Source organism: Colobus angolensis, unplaced genomic scaffold (assembly GCF_000951035.1).
Source record: "Colobus angolensis palliatus isolate OR3802 unplaced genomic scaffold, Cang.pa_1.0 Scaffold206, whole genome shotgun sequence".
NCBI classification, from domain to species: domain Eukaryota; kingdom Metazoa; phylum Chordata; class Mammalia; order Primates; family Cercopithecidae; genus Colobus; species Colobus angolensis.
In genome coordinates, this window is record NW_012115222.1 from 3387171 (window position 1) to 3397292 (window position 10122).

At 33.3% G+C, this 10122-nt stretch overlaps 1 protein-coding gene across 1 annotated transcript in view; it reads left to right on the plus strand.

The window, feature by feature from the left end:
* The window catches only part of ADAMTS19 (ADAM metallopeptidase with thrombospondin type 1 motif, 19), a 285046-nt gene that overhangs the window by 50944 nt on the left and 223980 nt on the right, over positions 1 to 10122 (plus strand). The window contains exon 4 of the mRNA XM_011942132.1: positions 4753 to 4918. Coding sequence (XP_011797522.1) covers positions 4753 to 4918 — 166 coding nt within the window. The remainder of the gene's footprint in view (positions 1 to 4752; positions 4919 to 10122) is intronic.

Genomic DNA, 10122 nt, shown 5'->3' on the forward strand with positions numbered 1-10122 from the left:
TTTTTTTAATTATATGAGTTTATTTTATTTTCTGACTATATTTTCCCATTTCTCTGCTCAAACCAGACATCTTCCAACTGTTGCCTAGACTCTCCATCCTCTTTGCCCCCACTCATAATGCCTTCTCTATAAGGAGCATCCTTGCACTTGTCTTATGCAAATCCTGCTGTCCCTCAGTACCTCTCTCAGATCCTGAATTTATAATGATCTATCACCTTTCACATGTCCATCAGCACTTAGGACATTTAGTTATTATGATATGCTATATATTTTTAAATTATTTTAAATGACAAAAATTACAAATACATCACAAATGCACATATTTTTGGTGCAAAATATTTTGATATATGCATACACTGTGCAAAGATTAAATCAATTAATGTGTCTGTTATCTCACATACTTATCAGGTTTTTGTGATGACTACATTTAAAAACTACTCTCTTGACAATTTTCAAATATATAATGCATTGTTTTTAATTACAATCACCATGTTGTGCAGTAAGTCTCTTGAACTTATTCCTCTTGTCTAACTGAAATTTTGGATCCTTTGACCAACATCTTCCCAAACTCCCTTTCTCTCCTGCTGACCACCATTCTACTCTCTGCTTCTATCAGTCTGACTTTTGTAGATTTTACATGTAAGTGAGATAGTGCAGTATTTGTCTTTCTGTAGTTGGCTTATTCTACTTAATATAATGCCCTTCACATTCATCCATGTTGTCACAAATGACAGGATTTTCTTTAAGTCTGAGTAGTATTCCGTCTACACGCACACACACCATTTTTTAATCCATTCATCTGTTAATGGACACTTAGGTTGATTCCACATCTTGACTATTGTTAATAGTGGTGCAGTAAAAATGAGGGTGCAGATCTCTCTTTGACATACTGATTTCATTTCCTTTGAATGTATACCCAGAAGTGGAATTGCCAGATCATATTTTTTAAAAATAGGATTTTATCATGACTCTTGCAATGTTAAGTATCTAATGAATGCTCAATACGTATTTGTTCAACTCAGCCTCAAAAAATACCTTAAGCCAGTTCACTGAAACTTTAGCTAAAAATCAGAGATTCTGGAACATGAAGAAAATTGCAAGAAAGGAGCATGGAGGAATGAAGATAAAACTTCAGATAATTGTAGCAGTACTTCGGTTATGTCAGTGATTTGGAAGTGAGATAGTTGAAGTGAAATAGTCATCCCAGTAGAAGTGGGGAAAAGAATGGAGAGTATCAGATTTCTTTCTGTTCCTTCTAACTTTTTAGTTAGATCTTATATACTTTAGGATCTGTTTATTTAATAGCCCATAATTAACTTGATTTTGAATAAATGAACCATTTATAAATAATGAGGTAAAGTAACAATATATGAACATTCCTGTACATGGTCCAAATCAAATTTTATGTTTTGAATAGAAGTTGGTGGTAGTGTCAGCACATCTACATGGAGATAAAAGTTAATGGTTATTTTAAAAAGCACAGAGCCACATAAATGGAGAAAAATTTCAACCAGTAAGAAAAGAAATGACTGGTAGCTTATTTTCACAAAAGCAATGCTAAATTGCAAAATACGGAAATTCTTACTAAATTGAGAACTCAAATAACACTAAATGACAAAAGAACAGATGTAATCATATGAGAAAATGCCTATGATGATAGAAATAAATTAGAAAACAACTGTTAAACTTAATTTTACATCCAGATATTTACATGCAATGACTCAAGTTAAAATTATTTCGAAAAATTTAAAAAGGAAAATACGAAAAACACATATACTAGGCATTTATTTTAGATAATGCATTGTGCTATATTCATTCACATAATATTTTATTTCCTGCTAACATTCAGAGGACAATATTTGCACTAAAGCAAAGGCTGCCTAATTGTGGATTGCCCAGCACAAAGGCACTTGTGCAGAAAGGTTAATACGGGTTCATGTTCTTTCATAGCTTGTAAAATCACAGTGCAGATAAAACAGTTTATTTTATTAATGGAAAAAGTGAGCCCTTTGCGGGGACACAGAAAACCTCAAGATTTTCTATAATTCTGCTTTAATATGAACCAGTATCTTGAATGACACATATTCATGCTAGGGCACTTTGTGTGACATAGGAGAGTATTCTAGGCCCAGATAGAAAGTTCATGGTGTGACTCTTGGTGCTAAATATGCCCCAGAGTGAACTGAGTTGGAACACAGTGGTCAGACTATAAACATGTATTGAATGAATGAGTCACCACTTATAATTATTCCAACTTGTTTTTTTCCTTTTTAAAAGTAGCTTTCTTGTTTTTAAAAGTGTCTGTAGATAAAATTCTAATACAACAGAAAATGTTTTGTAATGAAGAAGCTTCCAAATCCTAGCAAAACAACAATATAATTTATTTCAGATAGTAATTTACATGCTAACAGGGATACAAAAATTAATAAAGTTAGATCCTTTGTACTCTGTTTTTCAGCTTATACTCAAATGTTTGGGTGCTTATATTTATTATGATTGTCCTTATTATTAAAATTAAAGTAACAGCAAACATTTATTGACTGGTTACCCATTATCAGAGCGTTACCCATGATAAGAGCATTGCTTTCTGTTCCTTCTAACTTGTTAGTTTCTCGTAGTTACACAGCTAGCAGTAAGTTATGAACCCGGTTCAGAATCTGTTTTTGGAGTCATTAAATTTTATGAGATAGTATGCAATTAAATTTTATAAGGTTTATTGTTATAAACCTAACCATGTTTATAACCTGGTTGAAAGGATGTATTGAATCACAAATTAATGATTTTCAGAAACTGAGCATGTTTGCCTGAGCTGTGCTGAGTATCATAATTATTATTTTAATCATCAGCCTCACTGTCAATTTTATGAGCGACCTTGAAAACTTATTGACTCTCAGAATTACACTAATACATAAGACAAGAATAACATATTTCTTTATTTTTAGCCTAGATCAATAATGTGTAACACAACACCACCTATTCTTAATTTATGTGTAGATGTGCTACATCTTTAATGGCTATTATTTAATAATTTTATCTTTAATATTTTCTCGTTTCTCATTAAATTAAGCTCAAGGGAAAAACTGCTGGATTTGATGTAATTACCTTAAAATACAAGCTAGTTTCAGATTGAGAGAAGTAAAATATGTATGGAAAATGAAAGAACTTATTTGAAGGTATTTGAAGGCATATTAAAATTATACAAATATTTGGCCCACATATATGCCTAATATTTTTAAAGGTTCATTAGAGTAAACGTTTCTTCATTATCCCCTATCCCCGAATATATTTGTGTGCCTGTGTACGTGTGTGTGTGTGTGTGTGTGTGTGTGTGTGTGTGAGAGCAAGAGCAAGAGTGAGAGAGAGAGAGAGAGAAAGAGAGAGAGAGAGACTGAGACATAGGGAAACAAATAGAGGGGGAGAGGGAGAGAGAGAAAGGGAGAGAGAGGAGGGGGACAGATCAAGAGAATAAGTGATAAAATTGCTTATTCTCATTCTTGATAATTTTTAGTGATAAAACTCATTCAATAAAATGAGATTGATTAGGATTTTAAGATTTACTCTTGGTTTACTTTATTTGGTACAGAATGAAATGAAGTAGAATATTAGCAATGGAAGATGCAATACTCTAATAATTCAAACAAATTTTTAAAACTTTCTTCTGTACTTCCAAAGAAAACATGCATTTCTTTCAGGGTATATGTATTGTTTAAATTTCCACTTTAGAAAATAATTATATTATTATTGTGCTACTTATATGTGGATCAAATTCAAATGAAATATACATAAAATTGACATTGATCATTCAAAACAGAATTAAGAACTTTGATATTAGCAGATTGGGTATGAGTAATACAGGTTTTAGTATATGATTTACTCAAAACTATTTGCTAAAGAGAATATAGTTGAATGTATGCTATTTATATATTAATGTATATATCTATATTAATTATACAGAGCTAAATACTAAAAATGGAAAAGATCAAATCATAGCATGTTCTTTCATGTGGAACACTTTCCCAGTTACAATGTAAATTTATATTCTAAAAAAGGAAAGGAAGAAATGACTAGGCTTAGCCTCAAAATATTACAAGTATACCTACTTGTTATAAGTACTTTTTATTGATCATAACTGTATTTTACAGTTTTAACCCTCTGTCTCACAATTGAATGACTTTTAAAACATGTCACCATGTGAAATGAAACTTGTTTATGTAAGTAATGCTTCATTTTTCTCTTATTCTTCACGGGCTTTTAAAATATGTAGTAGAAGACATAATATTTTATATATTAATTTTGATGCCTCTTGCGTTTGTCTCTTGCATTTGTCTTAACATGTTATATGAATTACTTTATTAAATAATGACTGTCAAAAAGTTGGACTGTGTCATGTATGCAATTATAAACTGTATTGCTCTTTTTGTACATGCTGTACATTTAAGTGACCCCATGGGTCTCCCAAAGTGAACCTTTAACATTCCAAAATTTTTACTGTGCATCTGTTGCTGGCGTCTAGCCTCCCACCCACACAGGCTAAGACTAACTAAATGAAGTTTATGTTAGTGCAATAAAGTACATAAAGATGAAGTAATAAAATGGGAAGATAGTTACTTTACTAGTGGGGTTGCTAAGTTAGTTTCACTAGAAGACTGTATGCATGTTTGTTAACAAAAACAGAATGTATGAGTGGAAGAATCTGAAAGTATTTTTTTCAAATGGTATTTCTTACATATCTTTTTGTGTTATATATTCCAGATGGGATTTATACAGCTCAATGAGGACTTCATATTTATTGAGCCACTCAATGATACAATGGCCATAACAGGTCACCCACATCGTGTATATAGGCAGAAAAGGTCCATGGAGGAAAAAGTCACAGAGAAGTCAGCTCTTCACAGTCATTACTGTGGTATCATTTCAGGTAAATGCCTTCTCCTGAAAGAGTTTAAGTAAACATTCAATGTGAGATGACTACTTTAAAAAAAAAAAATCTCTCTCATCTATTTACTAGCTTTACTTATTTATTTTTAATGTAGAATCTTTTGGTTAGTATCAATTAAATGTATCAATTATAGGATTATCTTTTAGTTTTTTATGAAGCATTACATTTTAACATCAAAAAGTAGAAACTCAAAAGGACTTTAGAGATTATCATATAACATATCCTATACTTTTCTTGAATTGTAAAGTGTTCCTCATGGGATACTGTTCACTTTACTGGAATAGAAATGACACAGATAATTCCAGATACCCTGAAACTGAATACTGTGAGCTCATAGCCTTATTTTAGTCCACCTCTATGAAAGCATCATAGACATCTCTTCATTTGGACTAGAAGCATCCTCATCTTCTCTTTCTTTCTTTTTCTTTATTTTCTTTTTCCCATCTAAAATCATTTTGGAGGTTAAAATTAGCTGCAGAATAGGAAGAAGAGTAAAGATTTATACATTTGAATTTTGTTCTCAGTATTCAAATACCTTAAGTCTGGAACTTTTCAGAGGCTCATAAACATTCCCAACCATCAAATCCTCGGCTCTTTTTGTCTGCCAGTTCTTTACAGGAACAAAATGAGGGTGACTGTTTCATGTACTTTCTTACTTCCCTTAGGCAGAGATCTGCGGCGTTTGCAAGTATGGTGAAGAAAATGAATGATTTCTGTTACATAAGTAGGATCTGAAAGTCATAGCTAATATTCAGAAAAAAATTAAAAGTTTTCCTAGGAAAAATCTTTAGACTTGGAATCCAGACATCTCAGGGTATTTACTGATTTAAGAAATATTTCCAGTTAGAATCTGAGGAAATATGAATTTATTGAAAATTTTTCAGTGTAAGGACTTTAAAATTTGACTTGCAGATTTTAAGTGCCAATGTAGCTTATATTGAGATATCAATTCTAAAATAGATTATGCTATTTGAGGCTAGATTAGATATGTGCATGGTGACAATAAGTCAAATTTTAGAGACCATAGGATGTCTATATCATCAATTGCCTAGGGTGTTCAGATTCAGAAAAATATTATATTTCTATTTAGAATATATTTTTATCTCAAATTGATCTGTTAGTTCCGTTTTCTTTTGTAAAAACTCATCATGTCATTTTGTACAGGAATCATCATCAAAAGCAATTGAGTCTGTCTCCATGTCACAGTATTCCATGTCCACAATCAAGCCAGTTTAAATGAGATATATCCCTCTTCTCTATTACAAACACTGTAGATATAAAGAAGATAAAATCTGCCGAACAAAAGGTGTAGCATTATGAACAAGCAAAAGAAAAGCTTCTGTATTGGGAAATGATAAAAATGACAGCAATAGTTTGGATTTAGTCCATTTAAGGAGATTGCTTTGTATGAGTTATACTGAAAATCTGCACTGTGTAACTTTGAATAATTGTTAAGTTCCAGCTGTTTTAATTACTCATGTACTCTGATGACACAAAGCAGGCCTTTTATGCCATTATGCATAGAGGAAAGGTTTCGAGAAAATTCTGAATTATAGTAGGTTAATAAAGCATAAATACACAGTTCATATTTGGCAAATGTTGTGCATAAAGTTTCTGATATATATTTTTTTATAGGCATGATTGTTACATATAAATGTTGACCTACTTGGGCCAAGAACTTGCATGTAAGGAGTGTTAAGCTATCATCAGCTGAAGGATTTACTGAGCTTACCTATTTTCAGATGCTTTTTGAAGGTTCAGAATTTTAAAAATCATTTTATAATTAGCAATCCGTGAAATAAAATATTTATTTACTGGTACTGACATGTCCAATTGTAGCCCTTCTCTTCTTATTTCAGGCTGATATATTAACAAATTAATAACATGGTCCAAATTTTGATAATGTTGCGGTATTTGCCTCTGGAAAATGAAATTATTAAGTTTGCTTGTCTTCAACGTGGTCTTTGCACTTTCTTAATGTTTTCAAAGTTTTAGGTAGCTTATGTTTATATGTATTGCTTACATGAATATTTTTTTCCAAACAGGGATTTTCCTGTTTTAAAATGACTTTATTGTGTTATTGTACTAGAACATAATGTAAAGGAAGGGAAAGCACATGAGTTTGAGAGTCAGAGGCCTCAGGTTCAAGGTCCAGCTTTAGTCTCACTCCAGCCTGGGTAGTCTTGAGCAATTACCATAACTTTTGAAACTTAGCTTTTTTGTTTGTAATGTAAGCACAACCTTACATGAATGTGTCACCTTACATGAATGTGGAGATAAATGACAGTTTCTGTTCTCAAGAGGTGGACAATATATTATTTTAACAAACTGGTAAATCAGTAATTACACCATAGTGTGATAAGAACTAAAATAGACTTAGCACACAAGATCCCAAGCTCCTGAAAAAGGACAATTGAGTCTCAAAGATCAAGTAAAACTTACTAAGAGTAGAGGAAGAAAAGGGAACAGAGTCCAGACTGAGAGAGTGGACTTTGGAATCAGACTGCCTGTGTTCATATCCCTATGCTACTTCTCTCTGTGATCTTGGGAAGCTTACTTTATCTCTCAAAATGTCCACTTACCATATAGAAAATGGGGATAGTGATACTTGAACCTCAAGACTGTCCTCAGAATTAAGTGACATTATGTATTAAAAATGAGAAACGTGAAGTTTTTAGTGCATGTTGTTACATGTTAATGAGGCAAGAACATTTCAGGCAGAAGGAACAGCACGTGAAAAAGTATCAAGGCATGAGAAGGCATCAAGGGAGTGGAAACCAAGTTTCTGTACTTGATAAGACAGAGCCCCGGAAAAGTAGTCATGGCCTAGAAACTGAAGGGACTTGTGTGCCCTGGTAAGGACTTTATCTTCAAGTGACACTATCAGTTTGTATTAACATTTTAGTATAAACACATGAGTATGTCTAAGACTCAGTAGGAAAAAAGAATAGATTTACGGAATTGAAGACAAAGTTTAGGCAGGATGTAGAGATCATCTATCTCCATTCTTACAGCTGACTTAACCAGGCCACTACTGAACTAGTTCCCATACTCCATCCGTAAGTATTGTGGAGATTATTGTCAATCTGTGGTGGGCATTATAGAGAGCACACACTGAACACTGGTGAATGATTCTACATTTCTTCTCTGACTGGAAGTATACAGTATCAACTGTGTTGTTTGTATACATGCATTTGGATACAACATGGTCTGAAGATTTAGGAGATGAAGAATGAGCTCTGCACAGTTGTATGTAATAAAAACATCAAAGGGAGCAGCTTAATAAAAAGATTACTTCAATATGCATGTTTTTCACAGACAATGGATAATTTATATGGCAGAGTCTACTGTGAGGTTGAGATTTTTTAGAAACCTAGAATCTTCCAGGTAGCCTGCTTAAATGAAAATAAGGACACAGGAAACTGACAGATTGGGGCCATCACAGCTGTCACCAGCTGGGACACTGAGGGAAATATACTTTTCTAACTCTCTCTTACCTGATCTATCTACCACTCTTGGTACAGATAAAAAGCCTCTCATTTTATAAACTATCCCCTCCATTTTATAAACTATCCTGCTTTTACATTTCTTATATCTCTTTCTCTGTCCTTCTATGGGAATGTCTTCTTTCATTTGTTTACCCCTGAATACAGGCATTTGTCAGGAGTTCCTTTTTTTTTTTTCTACTTCTTATTCCACCTACTTTCCCAGGGTGATATAATCCGAAGCCAATGTGGGTTCAGCTTTACATTGATTAATTCCAGAGTGTCTCCATTTCAATCTTTCTCCTGACTTCCATATATACATATGTAATAGTAACTTCTATTCAGATGTCCTCAAACATCTCAAACTTAATAAATCTAAAGCTGAACCCATCAACTCTCCTCCCAAATGCCTCTTCTGATATCCTTGACTGTTTATCTAGTCACTTGAAAATTAAAAATAAACCCCCCAACCAAATCACAAGTAACAACTTAAAAAAAAAAAGTGTTAATCTAACCTAACCTTCTGCCTTTTCTTTCTCTAAGTCTGATTGAGTTTACTCATGATGCTGTGTACCTCCTAATATTTTGCCTGTCATCTCTTTCTACCACTCCTGTGTAATTATTATAAGAACATTTGTTTAGCCAGTCATAGTGGTGTACCTGTAGTCCTAGCTACTCGGGAGGCTGAGGTGGGAGGATCATCTGTGCCCAGGAGTTTGAGGCTGCAGTAAGCCATGATCTCACCACTGTACTCCAGCTTGAGTGACAGACTGAGACCCGATCCCATCTCTAAAAGAAACACACACACACACACACACACACACACATTTCTATAAAATGTATCATGTGCCAGTTCATGTAGTTATGTTACATGTGTTATTTTATTTTTATGTTTTCTATAATCCTTTGAGGTAGGAGGTATTTGTATCCTCATTTCTTATTATTTAAAAAAATTTGTTGTGGGTACATAGTAGGTGTATATATTTATCAGGCACATAGAATGTCTTCATATAGGTATGCATTGTGAAACAAGCACATCATGGCAAATGGGGTATCCATCTCCTCAACCACTTATGTTTTGAGATACAAATAATCCAATTACATTATTTAAGTTATTTAAAAATATACAATTATGTTATTATTGACTATAATTACCCTATTGTGCTATCAAATAGTAGGTCTTACTCATTTTTTCTAACTTTTTTGTACCCATTAACCATCCCCAACTCCCCTCAAACCCCTCACTACCCTTCCTAGCCTCTGCTAACCATCCTTCTACTGTTTATGTCCATAAGTTCAATTGTTTTGATTTTTAGATCCCACAAATAAGTGAGACCATCCCATGTTTGTCTTTCTGTGCCTGACTTCTTTCACTTAACATAATGATCTCCAGTTCCATCCATGTTGCTGCAAATGACTGTATCTCATTCATTTTGTGGCTGAATAATATTTCATTGTGTGTAAGCACCACATTTTCTTTATCCGTTCGTCTGCTGCTGGACCCTTAGATTACTCCCAAATCTTAGCTGCTGAAAAAACGGTACTGCAACAAACATAGAAGTGCAGATATCTCTTAGATACACTGATTTCCTTTCTTTTGGGTATATACCCAGCAATGGGATTGCTGGGTAATATGGTAGCTCTATTTTTAGTGTTTGAGGAACCTTCAAACTGTTCTCCATAGTGGTTGTACTAATT